Source organism: Leopardus geoffroyi, chromosome B2 (assembly GCF_018350155.1).
Source record: "Leopardus geoffroyi isolate Oge1 chromosome B2, O.geoffroyi_Oge1_pat1.0, whole genome shotgun sequence".
Classification (NCBI taxonomy): Eukaryota; Metazoa; Chordata; class Mammalia; order Carnivora; family Felidae; genus Leopardus; species Leopardus geoffroyi.
Window position 1 is genome coordinate 51,822,959 of NC_059332.1, and position 16,778 is coordinate 51,839,736.

Consider the following 16,778-nt stretch of genomic DNA (forward strand, 5'->3'; position numbering starts at 1 on the left):
ATAATTGTGAGTTTATTTCTGGGCTCTCTATCCTGTTCTTTTAGATTCATGTGTTTATTTTTGTGCCAGTGCCATACTGTTTTGAGTACTACTACTTTGTAGTATATCTTGATATCTGAGATTGTGATACTTCTAGTTTTGTTCTTTTTCAATATTGCTTTGGCAATTCAGGGTCTTTTGTGGTTCACTACAAATTTTAAGATTATTTGCTCTAGTTTTGTAAAACATGCTATTGGAATTTTGATAGGGATTGCATTAAATCTGTAGATTGTTTTGGGTAGCATAGACATTTAACAATATTTGTTCTTCTGACCCATGAGCGTGGAAGGTCTTTCCATTTCTTTGGGTCATCTGTTTCTTTTATCACTGTTTTGCAGTTTTCAGAGTACAGGTTTTTCACCTCCTTGGTTAAGTTTATTCCTAGGTATCTTATTATTTTTGTTTTTTTATCCATTCCATTACCCTGTGTCTTTTGATTGGAGTGTTTAGTCCATTTACATACAAAATAATTATTGTTAGGTTCATACTCATTGCCATTTGTTACTTGTTTTATGGTTGTTTTCGTAATTCTTCTCTGTTTCTTTCTTCCCTTGCTCTCTGCCCTCATGGTTTGCTGGTTTTCTTTAGTGGTATGCTTGGATTCCTTTCTCTTTATTTTCTGTATATCTATTACCAGTTTTTGCTTTGTGGTTACCATTAGAATTATATATAACATCTAACACATACAAAGTCAATATTAATTTGATGGTGGCTTAAGTTTGCACCCATTGCAAAAGCACGAAATTTCTACTTCTCTCCCCACCCCCACCCCCACATCTTAGGTATATGGTGTCATACTTCACATCCCTTTTTCTGTTAATCCCTTGACTGCTTTTTATAGATATACTTAATTTTACTGCTTTTATGCTTCCAGCTTTTCTTACTCCTACTTATATCTTTCCTTTCCACTCAAAGAGTCCCCTTTATATTTCTTCTAAGGCTGGTTTAGTCGTAATGAATTCCTTTAACTTTTGTTTGTCTGGGAAACTCTATCTCTCTATCTATTCTTTTTTTTTTTTTTTTCAACGTTTATTTATTTTTTGGGACAGAGAGAGACACAGCATGAATGGGGGAAGGGCAGAGAGAGAGGGAGACACAGAATTGGAAACAGGCTCCAGGCTCTGAGCCATCAGCCCAGAGCCCGACGCGGGGCTCGAACTCACGGACCGCGAGATCGTGACCTGGCTGAAGTCGGACGCTTAACCGACTGCGCCACCCAGGCGCCCCTCTCTCTATCTATTCTGAATGATAGCTTTGCTGGATAGAATATCGTTGGTTGTAGGGTTTTATTTCCTTTCAGCACTTGGAATATATCATGCCACTCCTTTCTGGCCTGCAACATTTCTGCTGAAAAATCCACTGATAGCTTTATGGGGTCTCTCTCATACATAACTGTTTTCTTTTCTCTTACTGCTTTTGAAATTCTCTCTTTATCACTACTTTTTGCCATTTTAATTACTATGTGTCTTGGTGTAGACCTCCTTGGGTTAATTTTTTGGGGGTCTGTCTGTATCTCCTTGATCTGAATTTCTGTTTCCTCTCCCAGATCTGGGAAGTTTTCAGCTGTTATTTCTTCAAGTTAATTTTCTTTCTTCTTTTCTTTCTCTTCTCTTTCTGGGTTCCCTATAATGTGAATGTTATTATGCTTGATAGTGTCGCTGAGTTCCCTTAATCTATTTTCATTTATTGTTATTATTATTTTTTCTCTCTCTTGTTCAGCTTGATTGCTTTCCATTACTCTTCCTCCAGGTTGCTGATCTGTTCTTCTTACTTCTTCTTCTCCACTATTTATTCCCTCTAATGTACTTTCAATTATAGTTATTGAGTTCTTCATCTCTGATTGGTTACTGTTTATATTTTCTGCCTTTTTGTGGAGGGTCACAATGAGATCCTCCACTTTTTTCTCAAGTTCAGTGACAGTCTTTATGACCATTATTTTAAATTCTCTGTTAAGCATATTATTTATCTCTGTTTTATTTAGCTCTCTTGCTGTGATTTTGTCCTGTTTTGTTCATTTGGGATATATTCCTCTGTCTCCTCATTTTGTCTAACTCTCTGTCTGTTTCTCTGTGTTAGCAAAGTTGGCTATAAGTCTCCTAGTCTTGAAAGTAGTGGCCTTGAGAAAAAGAGGCCCGCAGTGCCCCACAGTGCAGTGTCCCTTGTTCACCAGAACCTGGAAATTCAGAAGTGTCTTTTATATATGTTGCATGTTCCCCTATTATTGTGGCTGAGCCTTCAGCTTAGTCATTTTCAAAGGCTCTCTTTGCCTGTTGTGGACAGAATTAGGCCCCTATGTTGTTAGTGGGTTGGTCTGGTGTTGCCTTGGGCTTGAGTTGAGTCAGACAAGACACTTGCCAGTGCTGTGGTGGTACTAAATAGCAGAGTGCTTTTGCTGTGTTATTCTCTGCAAAGCTTGTTGATGGGTATTGCCTGCACTTAGAGAAGATATCTGCCTCCAGCCCATTGTTATGGCCAGAGTTGAATGTTGTGTGTGATTTTCTTCCCCCTCCCTGGGGAAGGAGGCATTTTGAGGTGGTGCTGGCCCCTTTCAAGGCTGCTTTCACACTGCCATGCTTGTAACATGGCTTTGCATGGACTCCCTCCAAGAGCATGTTGGATGAGGTGAGTTTGCAGAAGAGCAGGAGGGTGGGGCATCCTGTTAGTGAGCTAGGTGGATAGTGTTTGTTCTATGCTGGTTCCTGCACATATCCCTGTAGGTAGGCTGGGGGGTAGGCTCTTTTATTTTTAGAGGTGTCTCCTAAAGATACCTACCTCTCCAGCACATGCTCTGAGATTAGTAAGCAAATCTGTGTACCCCAGGAATCTTTCTTTTTCTTTTTTTAAATTAAAAAAAAAAGTTTATTTATCTTCAGAAAGAGCATGCAGGAGAAGGGCAGTGAGAGAGAGGGAAAGAGAATCCCAAGCAGGCTCTGTACTGGCAGTGCAGAGCCTGACTTAGGGCTCAATCTTACAAAACCATGAGATCATGACCTGAGCCAAAATTGAGAGTCAGACACTTAACCGACTGAGCCACCTAGGCATCCCAACTCCAGGCATTTTTCAAACTGCTGCTTTTATGCTGTGTCTAAGCAGGGCTATTTGTTGTGCTGTCTCTTTAAGGGTTGGAACTCAATTTCCTATTGTTTTTCTGGTCTCCCAGAGCTGAGCCTGCTGATTCTTAAATTTCCAGGTGTCAAGCCCCTCTGATTGTAAGCACTCCTGAAGTTAGACTTCCTAGTTTTCAAAGCCAGATATTATGGGGATTTTTCTTCCCACTGCAAGTACCTTGTGCCCAGGGCACGTGGTATGGGGTCTGCTCCTTTCCCCTGTCAGCACTCATGGTGTCCCTCCCTCCTAAGGACAGTCCCCTGGGTCAGTTTGGCTCCCAACTGTGTCTCTACTTTCCCTACTCTCTTTGGTGTGGCCTGTTCTCTACAATTAGCTGTGGAGAGTCTGTTCTGCCAGTCGTTGGGTCTTTTTCTGGGTTATTGACACTGATGTGGGTGTTATTTAGGTGTATCCCTGGGATAAAGTGAGCCTAGGATCTTCCTACTTCACCATCTTCCCGGGAAGCCCTTTGTTATTATTATTATTTTCATAGCCGCTTTAAGTAGATTAGGTGTAGGAGCATAATGGCAGCAGGATGGATTTAAGATTGAAGATTTGGCAAGTGGATTAGAAAAAGAACAAGGTAGCTATAATGTTGACAATACTGGCCGGAGGTTGAGATTGAACAAAGTATTTCTAAAACCTGAGATGGAAAATAGTAGGAGATGAGAGAGATGAATTGAGATAGCAAGAGAGGGGCTCTGTCATGAAGGAAAGTTACTTAGTTCACATTATACATGGAGAAAGTTTTTTTTTTTTTAATTATTTTTTTCAACGTTTATTTATTTTTTGGGACAGAGAGAGACAGAGCATGAACGGGGGAGGGGCAGAGAGAGAGGGAGACACAGAATCGGAAACAGGCTCCAGGCTCTGAGCCATCAGCCCAGAGCCCGACGCGGGGCTCGAACTCACGGACCGCGAGATCGTGACCTGGCTGAAGTCGGACGCTTAACCGACTGCGCCACCCAGGCGCCCCTACATGGAGAAAGTTTTGATGACATCTTGAGTGTAGGTGTGCTCCGGATTAGGTTTTAAAAAGTTGCTCTAATGCTAGGTTAAATGGGAGTGCAACTAGAGGTAGAAATACCAGAAATATTATTTAAATTGTTAAGGTTTGAAAGGCTGAGAATCTATCTGCCCAGTGATATTACGAGTGTTCATTAGTGAGATGACCCAGAAATAGGTGTGTTTAGGAGGCCAAGGTGTTGTAATGTAATTACTGCATATAAGCTCAAACTGGAATCTAAAGTTTTTACCTTGCATGCTGTACAGATTTAGGAGCAAGAGCTCTACTATATGGATCAGTTTCTTGTGCCATCCTAATCTTGGGAACTATTCAGACAGCAGATCAATCACTCTTGCTTTTATTCAGATGCTTTGGAATCTAAGACTCATTAGAAAAAATTGAATATATACGGAAGCACTTAATTTAGGTTGACTAAAATTATAACAGCTCCACAAGAGAGATTGGTTGTTAGAATAACTGGTGGCTTCTGTTATACAGGATCCAAGAGTGGATTTAGCATTCATATCATCCACTTGATGAGAGCAGAACACTACAAGAATCTTCTCTTACTGAGATTATTGTGAATGTATTCCAGAATTCAGGATAGTCTTTCTAGAAGAAGAAGGTAGGAATAACTTTGGAAGAAGTATATGGTAAGGGAACTCAAGGAATCAGAAGAAGGCTGTGAATTGGAGAACATAGTTGAGGGTAGCTTTAGAGAGGTGTTTAAAGCAAAGAGATCAACAAAGATCACGTTAGAAATAAATGACGAGGAAGACAGAGAATAGCTTTGAGGAGAAGGAATTAGAGCATCATTAACAAACCTAGAAAACAAAACAAGATGTTATAATGGAAGAGGATGAAGGGATAGAAATTTGTAGACATCATTAGAGAAGTTAATTATCACTGGTAAAGGATCTATAGGGTAGTGGTAAATGAAGGACCTATTCTGAGCTGACTGAGCATTTGACAGGTATACATTCTTTCCTTCTGCACAAAGTTATTCATGTCTTTAACTACTTTTTTTTAACCCATTGAGAGGAATTTAGGAAAATGAATCTTTTTCATTAAAAAAATAATTCTTCACTCCTGGGAATTTTATAAAAGTATGGTGCTGTATTTTTTAATTAATGTAAATTAGGATAACATCTGCTGTATTTGCAAATTAGAAACAAATATATTGCAAATACTTGTTAATATATTGAATAGGAGAATACAATAAAAATGTATGTAGGTTAATACAAACACAACAAACATTCTTAGACTTTTCAGAGTTGTTTCCTTAGAAGTTCTTCAATAATCAACTATTCAAAAGTGCAACAAAATGGAAATATTTATATGACTCACTGCAGTAGAATGTTTGGTAATTAGAAGCCATAGTCTTGAGAAAGTTGAAGGGAACAGTTTTTTCTTCTGAATGAGACCTTCAAAATTATAGCCTTATGATTTTAACATCATAATTTCATGGATAATCTGGATGAATTAATGAATTTGTTGTATAAATTGAAGTTATCTGGAAATATTACTGAAAAGGGAATGGAATTTTGTGGCTGTTGTTATTAATTTACAAAATTCTTTACCAAAAACTATAGCATATGGGGCGCCTGGGTGGCGCAGTCGGTTAAGCGTCCGACTTCAGCCAGGTCACGATCTCGCGGTCCCTGAGTTCGAGCCCGGCGTCAGGCTCTGGGCTGATGGCTCAGAGCCTGGAGCCTGTTTCCGATTCTGTGTCTCCCTCTCTCTCTGCCCCTCCCCCGTTCATGCTCTGTCTCTCTCTGTCCCAAAATAAATAAACGTTGAAAAAAAAACAACAACAACAAAAAAAAACTATAGCATAACATGCAAAGACACCCTACACAGTCTTGAAATTTCTTCATTCTTTTTGTGAGAAGAGCGCAATCATTGGAAATAATCACAGAAGAACTTTCACTTATGTCTAATCACATGAATCAGTTATATGAACACTGGCTAAGCAGAATTGTTTCTAAGTAAAGCTGATGTGAGGGAATTGTTAAGCTTCTTTCTCAGTTTGATTGAATTCTGCTTGATTATCAAATTATCCCTGATTTTCAGATATTCTGGGTAATGCCAATGTATTCAAATGTTAATTGTGTAACAAGAATTCTGTGTTGCAAGTACACATATGAATTTACACATAAAACGAAATATCTATTTTAGGTATGTTTACTTGAAACTTAGACGTTTAGGGTGAGTTGTTTGCATTTATCAGTTTTAAACATTTTCAGGATTCAAAAGTATATGATATGAAAATCTTTACAGTAGGTCTGATGGACACTTAACATATTACACAAAAAATCAAGAAATATCTTTTAATGAATTTGTAAACCAGGCTTTTGCTAAGTTTAATTGTTGGGTCATATATTTTCTTTCCATGTAAGGCAATATATATTATGTACAATAAGATATTATATAGTATAATATCATTTAATAAATATTAGCATTTTGAATAACTGATATTTCCTGAATTCTCTTATAAGTTGATAGAATCAAAGAAATAATTTTGCAGGGAGACCTGTGTTTAAAGATTTGGCTTTCAAATCATTTATAATTTTAGCATTTGTCTTTAGTACTGTCTTAAAGTACTGGATGATCTTTAAAATAGCACAAGAGTACATACACCCAGTTATTTCACAGGCTCTTACTAGACTCTATTGAAAATGATCGTTTCTTTCTTCCTTCCTCCCTCCCTCCCCCTCTTTTCTTTCTTTCTTTCTTTCTTTCTTTCTTTCTTTCTTTCTTTCTTTCTTTCTTTCTTCTTTCTCATTTTGTTTTGTTTTGTTTTGTTTTTAATATGTCAGGGGATTGGTGGGTTGCATTGTTTAAGGCAGATTACATTTGTAAAGTACTCTGGCTTCTTTTGATATGAAAGCATACCTATCTTTTTCCAGTAGAAGCCATATCATTTTTTAAATGTTCATTCCGGCAAATAATTAGGGAACATGTTTTTTGCTCTCTTATTTCAAGCCTTGCTTTCACTATCTCAATTTATCATTGTTGATGTTGATCATGTTGATGTTGGGTGCTGCATCTTTTGAGTTCTGGTCATTTTTTTAACTTGTACAACATGTAGAAGTACCTCAAGTTTTTAGAATTTTAAACATTTTAAGCATGTTAAACTTGTTAGGGTTTGTAATCATTATTATATTATTGTAGTCATTGTATTATTATATTATTGTATTATATACTATTATATTTTTACAATGGAAGAAAATCTATTTCAGTTTTCAAAGTGAAGTTTGAAACTTACTTTGGTGATTTAAATCTTTTCAAGTCACACAATTCCAAGTCAAGATAACTATTTTAGATTTTGTCAGTGAATTATTTTCCAAATGGAAACATCCATATACAATTTTATATTAATGTCCTTACAGGGAATAAATGAGGCATAATATGTAACACTTCACAGTTTATTTATATTTTATTTCAAATTTAAAGCAATGAGCAATGCCTCATTTGCAAAACAGAATTTCTTCCATTTTTATGGAGGTTTAAGGGGCCTGTTTTGTGTAAACTAATAGGACTGTTTGCATTAAACACACGTGACAAGAATATTTTGATAGTTTCACAAGTAATCTCCTATTACAATCTGTCTATTTCTCTTTCCTCTAGTTAACTTCTCCCACTACCTCTGAGCAGCTTGCCTGTAAACCACCTGCTTTCTCCTTTGTTTCTCCAACTAATCAGAAAACGCCACCTGACCCAGTTAACCTCGACGGAGCCTCTGTGCTAGAGGAATTCCACACTAGGAGGCTGGATGTCAGTGGGGCCTTGGTGGAAGAAACAGCTACGTATTTTCAAACTTCTGCTCACTCTTCACCCTTTTTTGCATCGAAGGGCACCTCCTCGACGTTACAGTTTCCCCATTCCACTCAGTTATCAGGTTCTAATTTATCCAGTCCGAGTGCAGCAGATCAGAAACCTGGACTGGCGTCTGAAGTTCTGAAGAAGACAACAACTTTAAGTTCGCACGTCCTTAGCCCCAGAGAAAGCCCAGGAACCACTTCTCCTTCACCATCCTCCAGTGCTTCTCTGAAGTCAAATTCGGCCTCATACATACCAGTCCGTATTGTCACGCATTCACTCTCTCCAAGTCCAAAACCATTTACCTCCTCTTTCCATGGCTCTTCTTCCACTATCTGTAGCCAAGTGTCATCCAGTGGAAATCTCTCAAAGTCAGGGGTGAAATCCCCAGTGCCCTCCCGGCTTTCTCTTCTCACTGCCATCCTCAAGTCAAATCCTTCTCACCAAAGACCCTTTTCCCCTGCATCCTGTCCCACTTTCTCTCTTAACTCTCTGGCTTCTTCCACACTCACTCTGGATCAAAAGGCAAAACAAACCCCACCCACACCTAAGAAATCTCTCTCTAGTTGCTCCCTGAGAGCAGGGTCTCCAGAGCAGGGGGAACACCAGGTTTCCGAACTTAGGCAGCAATCCTTCCACTTACCTTTTCTGGCCAAATCTACTCCCCTTTCTCAGGCATGCTCCCTTTCTCCCACAAAACATGACAGTAGCAGCCTCATTTCTTTGAATGTAGAGAAAATGTCACCCACTTCTTTGAAGAGCAACCCAACAGTCTCCCTGCTACAGACTGATACATCCAGTTCTGCAAGACTTCCTCCTGTTCCACCAAGTGTTCCTCCTGTTTCTTTGAAGGGCAAACAGGATGTTGACCTCAGGGGCCCAGAAAAGCCCAGGAATATTCACATACATCCTACATCAGTCTCCTCTGCATTATCTTCTCTATCTCCTCCCACTAACCAAAGAGCCATGCTCTCCTCTCCAGAGAAATGTTTCCATCCTTCCCCAGCTCTTTCAAACCTGATAAACAGATCCAAGAGAGCAGCCCCACAGCTAGGTGGCCAGGGGCAGAACCTTTCAACTCCTCTTTCAACCCCTGTCTCCAGTGCTAGCTCTGCCTCTCTTCCCAAACTGGGGTCCTCCCCTCTCCCTCGTGCTAATCTGCCGACCCAGGCGCTCCAGCTCAGTCCAACGCTGTACCCAAATTGTGGCAGTGGTACCTTGCCTTCAAGACTTGGAAAATCTGAAAGCTCAGTATCCAACCACAGGTCATCTGTTTCAACCCAATCACCTCCCATCTCTCTAACAAGAACCAAGGAGCTGATTTCACCTTATGCACTGTCCATGTCAACAGGCCCTGAAAATAAGAAACCCAAGGTATTCTTTTGCATGTTGCATGGTGCATGCTTATTTTGAAATATGGGAGAATCTTTTTTTCCAGAGGAAAAATAATTATGCTATTCATTCTGCTTTTACAAGAGTTATAGAAAGTGTAAGTAGAGCTAGGATTTGGTATATTTTAATGTGTAGGTGAATTATGATCTATCTAAAATGTGCATGTTTTGATAAAACTCTTTGATTTTACAAATCCTCCTGTTACAGTAACTTCTTATATCTATGACTCCAAGGTATTTTTTTTCTTCAGGCATAATGAGTTATATCATTGATCACAAAGATGGGATGGATATATATAGCAGTTGGTTTGAATTTGAGACTATGATAAATTTCCGATTATTTAATTTCATGGACCCTATTGTCCATCAAAACAGCCTGTACTGAGAATAGTAGACAGGATAAGTGTAAAAATTTCCCCCTTTACCAGGTTGATTTCTTTTTTGCTCCCCCTGAGCACCACCTAAAATCCATACCAGTATGGATTTAGCTATATACATATAGAGCAAAAAGAAATAGAAATTTCCTTTATATGTGAATATTATATTTGATTTATTTTGAACTCTAAATACTTAGTAATTATGAAATACTGAAAGGGTAGGTAGGCTGGGTATAAGAAAATAGAATTGAGAGAGGAGAAATACTGACTTCTAAATGCTCTGAAGCAGCCCGTTGAGCAAGAATGGAATACTGGCATACATTCATTCATTTATTATTTTTATTTTTTATTTTCTACTTTTATTATTGAAGTGCAATTGACATACAATGTTATATTAGCTTCAGCTGTACAACAAATTGATTCAAAAGTTTTATGCACTGTGCAGTGCTCACCACATAAGTGTAGTTACCATACAATGCTCTTAGACTATTACTGACTATATTTTCTATGCTGTATTTCCATCTCTGTGGCTTATATAACTTATAACCGGAAATTTGTACTTCACCTCCCCTCCGACAACCATCAATCTGTTCTCTATATTTAAGAATCTGGTTTTTTGTTTGTCTTTTCTTTTGCTTTGTTTTTAGATTCCACATATAGATGAAACAATGTGGTACCATGCACTGTTTGTGGAAATATAAATTGGTACAGTCACTGTGAAAAACAGTATGGCAGTTCCTCAAAAAATTAAAAATAGCAATACAATATGATCCACTAATTCCACTACTGGATATTTACCCAATGAATACAAAAATGCTAATTGAAAAGATATATGCACCCCTATGTTTGCTACAGAATTATTTATAGTAGTCAAGATATGGAAGCAAGCTAAGTGTCCATTTACAGATGAAGGTACAAAGAAGATGCAACACACACACACACACAAACACACACACACACACACACACGGACATTATATAGTTGTAAAAAAAGGAGATCTTGCCATTTGCAGCAACATGAATGGACCTATACGGTATTATACTAAGTGAAATAAGTCAGACTGAGAAAGAGAAATACCAAATTATTTCACTCATATGTAGAATCTAAAAAAGCAAAAGAAATGACAAAATAAATTAAAAAGAAGAATCAGACTTGTAAATACAGAGAACAAACTGATGGTTGTCAGAGGGAAGTGGGGAGGAGGTTGGGTGAAATGGGTGAGATACAGGCTTCCAGTTATAGAATGAGTAGATTATGAGAATGAAAGGAACAACATAGGGAATATAGTCCACGGTGTTGTTACAGTGTTTTTTGGTGACACATGGTAGCTGGTGACACGTGGTAGGCGTAGCATAACAGATAGAGATGTTCAGACACCATATTGTACGCCTGAAACTAATGTGACATTGTGTGTCAACCTTATTCAAATGAAAAAACTTATAAAAAAAAAACCCTATACTCTGAAGACTGGCATTTGTTTTAATACGAGAAGGGAAACATATGAAGATGTAATTCATAGAGTTCATTTTTTCCTGGTAGAAGGGCAACTCTGCTCTAGAGCGTGCCAGCTTCCCAACTATTCTCAAGTACTTAGGATGTGGATCGTATAGAACCAGAATTTGGTTGTTGTATGACTCAAATGAAATTCTGAAGTGCCTGTATGGGGGGGGGTGGTGGGTGGGGACTACAATTTTTAGGGCAGTGCAATCAAGTAGCAGTTCGAGAACTTCCAAATTCCATGGAGATTGTGTTCAACTCTGTCATTGTTTGAATGATGAACTTAAGATGGGTGGGAAAGATAAAACAACCCTCAAGTCAAATCCTATCACGTCCAATCTATCGTATTAATGATGTTGCGGTACAATTCAACGTAACAAACATGCATAAAACTTCTGCTGTATGCCTACCACCATACTAGCTTTTTTGGGGATGTGTGTTTGTGTGTATGTGTGTTTTAAGGAAAGTAAGAGATAATTCTTTGTCCTTAAAAAAGAAATTTTATTCAGCAGAAGAAAATATACAGATACATGATGTGGAGAAGCTATATAGAGTTATTAAATCCATAATAAAACTAGAAAACAAGTATAGGGTAATATTAATATAGTATAGTACATATTATATACAATTGCTCACTGAATTCAATGTAATAGAACTATTATTATGGGATATGGTTAGTGAGGGAACTTATAACAAATGGCAGGCCTGTGGGAAATGTTTAGGATTTAGCTTAATGAGGAGGGAAGGAGCTGGCATTTCAGAAATAGTGAATAACCTGACCAAATATACAGAAGATGAACCCAGAGGAGTTTATGTGAAGACATAGGAAGATTGGGCTTATTATTAAACAGTGACAATTGTAATAATAATTATTTTAAGAGCTACCACATGCTTTCTGTATATAAAATTTCTATATATAAAATATACAAAACAGTTAAAAATTAATTAGAAAAGATTATGTCAGGGGCACCTGGGTGGCTCAGTCTGTTGAGCATCCAACTTCGGCTCAGGTCATGATTTCATGGCTTGTGAGTTCAAGCCCCATGCCGGGCTAAGTGCTGATAGCTCAGAGCCTGGCACCTGCTTCGGATTCTGTGTCTGTCTCTTTCTCTCTGCCCCTCCCTCACTCATGCTTTGTCTCTCTCTATCTCTCAAAAAAGAATAAACATTAAAAAAAAAGTTGGAAACAATTATGTCAGTTAACTTTTATGACAATATGAGGTTGGCAGTACTATGTTCTTCATATTATATACCAAACACAAAGCAATAACTCCTATTAATAATCATTTTAGCCTAATTTAATAATTCTCATGAAAGAAATCATCATTATGGAATCATCAGAATTATAAATTTCTATAATGTTTGGGTCATTTAAAAATGTATTTTTAGGGCCCCTGGTGGCTCAGTCAGTTAAGTTTCCGGCTTCAGCTGAGGTCATGATCTTCATGAGTTCAAGCCCCACGTCTGGCTCTGTGCTCCAGCTTAGAGCCTGGAACCTGCTTCAGATTCTGTGTCTCCCTCTATCTCCGCCCTTCCCCTGTCTCCCCTACTCTGTTTCTGTCTTTCAAAAATAAATAGTAAAAAAAAACAAAACAAAACACAAAAAACCAAAAAAAAACCAAACCCCAAAACATTAAAAAATGTATTTTTAGAAATTATTTAGTCCTTGTATTTTACATTTTCAAAGCATATGGGATGGAGAAAAATTTAACATTTTCTATAATTCTGAATCAAAACTTATTTATTTGAGGTAAAATGACCTGGTGATTATCTAAAAATACATTTGTGTGACTATGGAATTCATTTGTGATATATTAAAAACAACCTGGTGATGTAAACAGTACTGTCTCCTGAATTTATTAACAATTATTTCTTAAACCATACTGCCAATATGTTTAAATTATTCATTACCTTTGTGAAAAGTGATTTTACCTGAGAGGCTTCTTCTGAGTGTTTCTCTTTGTGATTTATTCTGCTTAGTTCACGTTTTGTCTTGTTTTTTTTGGAGAGTTGGAAAAGGGTGAGCCCAGAGGGCTTTTGATCAAGTCAAGTTCTTTTTTGTCCTAAAATCAAGTTTGTTGAAGATCTGTTCTCCCACAGCTCACTTACTGTTCCCAATATTAAAGAATTTTCAACATTTGCTTTATTTTTAGTTTTAATTCCTAAGGTAAAAACATCATGCTTATAGAAGTGCATGATAAATTTGCTGAACATGAAAATATCAGGAACCATGATAATTTATCTATTTTTACCCTTTTTATTGAACAAAAAATGTTTCTTATAATGGGCAAAATTCATGATAACTTCTGCAAAAAATAGTTGCTCCCTGAGACATGCTGTTCTTAGTTATATTTATTTCTTCCTTGCTTCTTGCTCTTATCTCTCCAGGTAAAAATCAGCCTACCTTTTTTTTTTTTTTTAATTGCAAACTATTATTTGCAGGATTTGTAACTTGAGTATAAAAAATTCATTAAAATGGATGCTGGAATAGATAAATCTTACCCCAGTTTCCTTTGATGTTTGACTAGTTTTGCTTGAATTGCTAAGATTATTTTATAGATTGATAAGAGGAAACAGACAAAAGCTTTGGGATATCAAAGAACTCATATGCTCCTATGGATTGTTTCTTGTCTTGTTCCTTCCACTGTGGTGCTAATCCAAGCACAGGGCTCTCTTTGAAGTCAAAGAGCTTCAGATTTAGATCAGCTTCACTCAGCGCCAGATCCCAAAAGGAAAGAGGTCCTGGAATACAAATGGCCATCAAATTAAAACATGAATGCTTGAAGGGTATTAGTTCAAAGTGTGGGCCCTACTGTCCTTTGATATTGAAATAGAACGGAACAGCTAGAGTATACTGAGCTAATTTCAGATATGAAGCATGCTTGATATTTCTTTTTTATAGATAGAATCTTAAGGTTCTGAATCTGTTTACATTAGTATGGTATAATTGATATACTTTAATTTCAGATACAGTTTTAAAATATTAATTCACATTATAATCATGGTCCTAGACAGGATGAGCATCTCTCTGGATGTTGTTCAGTCTACTCTTTGATTAACATCTATATTGTTTGAGACGTTTCTGCCCCTTGGGAAAGGGAATATCATAAAATTAATTCCCGGAGTTGTATTTGGGTTCCCAATATATTTGGCCTTCATTTATAACCTAATTTAAAGTTTTCTCCTAGGGAGTTAGCATGGTGTTCCCTAAGGGGATTTGAGGCCCTTACCTCAAAACTTTAAACATCTTGCCACTTACTGAAGATGATTTGAAGCTCTTTTCTGACTATGAGAGCTCCAGTGATGTGCCTGTCTTGGCCTTACAGCTATTTGGACACATAGTTTAGGGATCAATTGGGAGCTTTTAAATGTTTCATGACCTTTTATAGTTGGTGTTTTATTTATAAACCTCATTCCTTGAAGACATCAAAACATTTTCAATTACATCACCCTGAAAACTTGGTGACAATAGTCTCCATGTGACTGTCTCCATTTCTGCTGATCCACATGTAATCTGGGACATGAGCAATATGGAATGTACCCCCATGAGCTAAAATGGTCAATCTGGTTCAAGCAATCGATGTGCATTGAGTGCTTATTATGTTCAAGACACGTTACAAAGTCAGGAGGATGTTGCAACAAATTGCAAAAATGCTTGCTCACAGAAAGGTCTTGGGCAGAAGAGAAACAGTCAGCAATGACCACTTCCACCTCCCCGACTGCCATAAGTAAATTTTCTTGTGTGTTAGATAGATGGAGAAAAGTATAGCAGGGTATGGGGTAGTGTCACAAATTTATACTGGCGGTCATGACAGGTTCCTTTGGGAAGGTGACATTGAAGGGGGTGGTGCTCCTTAAGAGAGTATAGCCAGGAAAAATACCTGATGCCAGAGAGTGCCTGGCAGGTACAAAGGTAGGAGAGCCAGTATCACAAGAGTGGAGTTCGTATAAGGAGGTTGAGATTGTCAGAGGGACATGTAACTGCGAGCTGGGTCCTGTGAGGTCTTGTGTGCCACTTCTTAGTCACTGATTTTTAATTTGAGTAAGAAGCCATCAGAGGGTTTTGAGTAGATAATTGGCACAATCTTGTCTATTGCGGCCGTGTTAAGAATAGACTGTAAGAGGGTGAAAGCTGAAGGAAGGAGAATTTAGGGGTCTGTTGGAACAATCCAGGCAAGCGACGATGATGGCTCTGGTGAGGTTCTAGCAGTGAAGGTGAAGATGATGTATCTGTATATATTTTGTAGGTAGGGTAACAAACCTTCACAATCATAGGTGAAATGATAGAACAGCTGAAACTAGGTATATGTATCTTCTTGTTTGCTTTTCTCCTTTTGTTCCTCCTCCACCTCTTTACTTCACCTCTTCTACAGAATTCTTGGTGCCTTTGTGGAGAGTCTAGATTTTCTATGATTCTCCCATCCCTGCTATGTGTCACTTACATTTCTGTACTAACCAATTCTGGGTCCCATTCCCTTTGTTTCTCTCCAGCTAGCCTTTGTTAATTGTGCTTAGCAGTGATTCACACTCAAGTGTCAGTAATTGACAAAAACCTTTTTTATCCCTTGAGGAATTTTTGCATTTTAATTCAGGGAGGGACTTGTGCAGTTTAACTTAAGCAAGGTATTAAAAAACATAGGGATGGGGTGTCTGGGTGGCTCAGTGGGTTAAGTGTCCCACTTAGGCCTAGGTCATGATCTTGCTGGTCTGGAGTTCAAGCCCTGTATCAGGTTCTGTGTTGACAGCTAAAGACCTGGAGCCTGTTTTAGATGCTGTGTCTCCCTGTCTCTCTGCCCCTCCCCCACTCGTGCTGTCGCTGTCAAAAACAAACATTAAAAAATAAAACTAAAAATAAATAAATAAAATAGGGATTCACGGTCAAGAGTTCAAATCCTGAAACTTCGTTTCATTGAAGGACTTTGACAATTTAATATATTAGAAATGCCTTCGGGGCATACTTTGAAGTGGGAAGAGGGTCTCTAATCAGCCAGGCTTGTCTAAGACTTGAACAGTAGATGAGGAACTAAAATTTTGTTTTTTCATGTCCTCTGAATCTTTCTGTAATTTTCAATAAAATACTTCAGGTTAGGTCAACAAATATGCGCTGAATATCTGTTCTTTGCCAGGTTGGTATACGATATTGGAAATTGTATAAAATATCTTCTCTAAAAGACCTATCAGGCTAATAGGGATGGCAAAATATTGTAATACAATAACATATTGCATATTTAGAGTACTAGAAACACAGACAGATAAATCAGCCATGGAGACCGCTACTGGGAAGAGAGTTGTTCAAGGAAATTTCTCCCTCTCCCTGCCCTGCCACCCCTTCCCCACTGCTTCAGTTCTCAGGATAATCATAGAGATTATACTCTGCCAGTAATCCAGATGTAAGGGAGGTCTCTGGGCAATTGGATCAGGGCTTGGGTTAAGCTTTTGTCTCAGGGAGATTCTGACTCAGGCAGTACATGCATGGTCACTGATGAACAGGAAGGTCTCTCTTGGAGTGCCTGGGTGACTCAGTAGGTTGAGCGTCTA

General features: G+C 38.0%; 1 protein-coding gene across 13 annotated transcripts in view; it reads left to right on the top strand.

The window, feature by feature from the left end:
- Positions 1-16,778, top strand: part of LOC123608530 (muscular LMNA interacting protein) — a 250,015-nt gene that overhangs the window by 126,716 nt on the left and 106,521 nt on the right. For 12 of the 13 annotated variants that reach the window (XM_045498558.1, XM_045498567.1, XM_045498559.1 and 9 more), the window contains exon 4: positions 7,784-9,349. The exons of the other annotated variant lie outside the window; for it this stretch is intronic. In XM_045498558.1, coding sequence (XP_045354514.1) covers positions 7,784-9,349 — 1,566 coding nt within the window. The remainder of the gene's footprint in view (positions 1-7,783; positions 9,350-16,778) is intronic. 13 annotated transcript variants of the gene reach the window in all.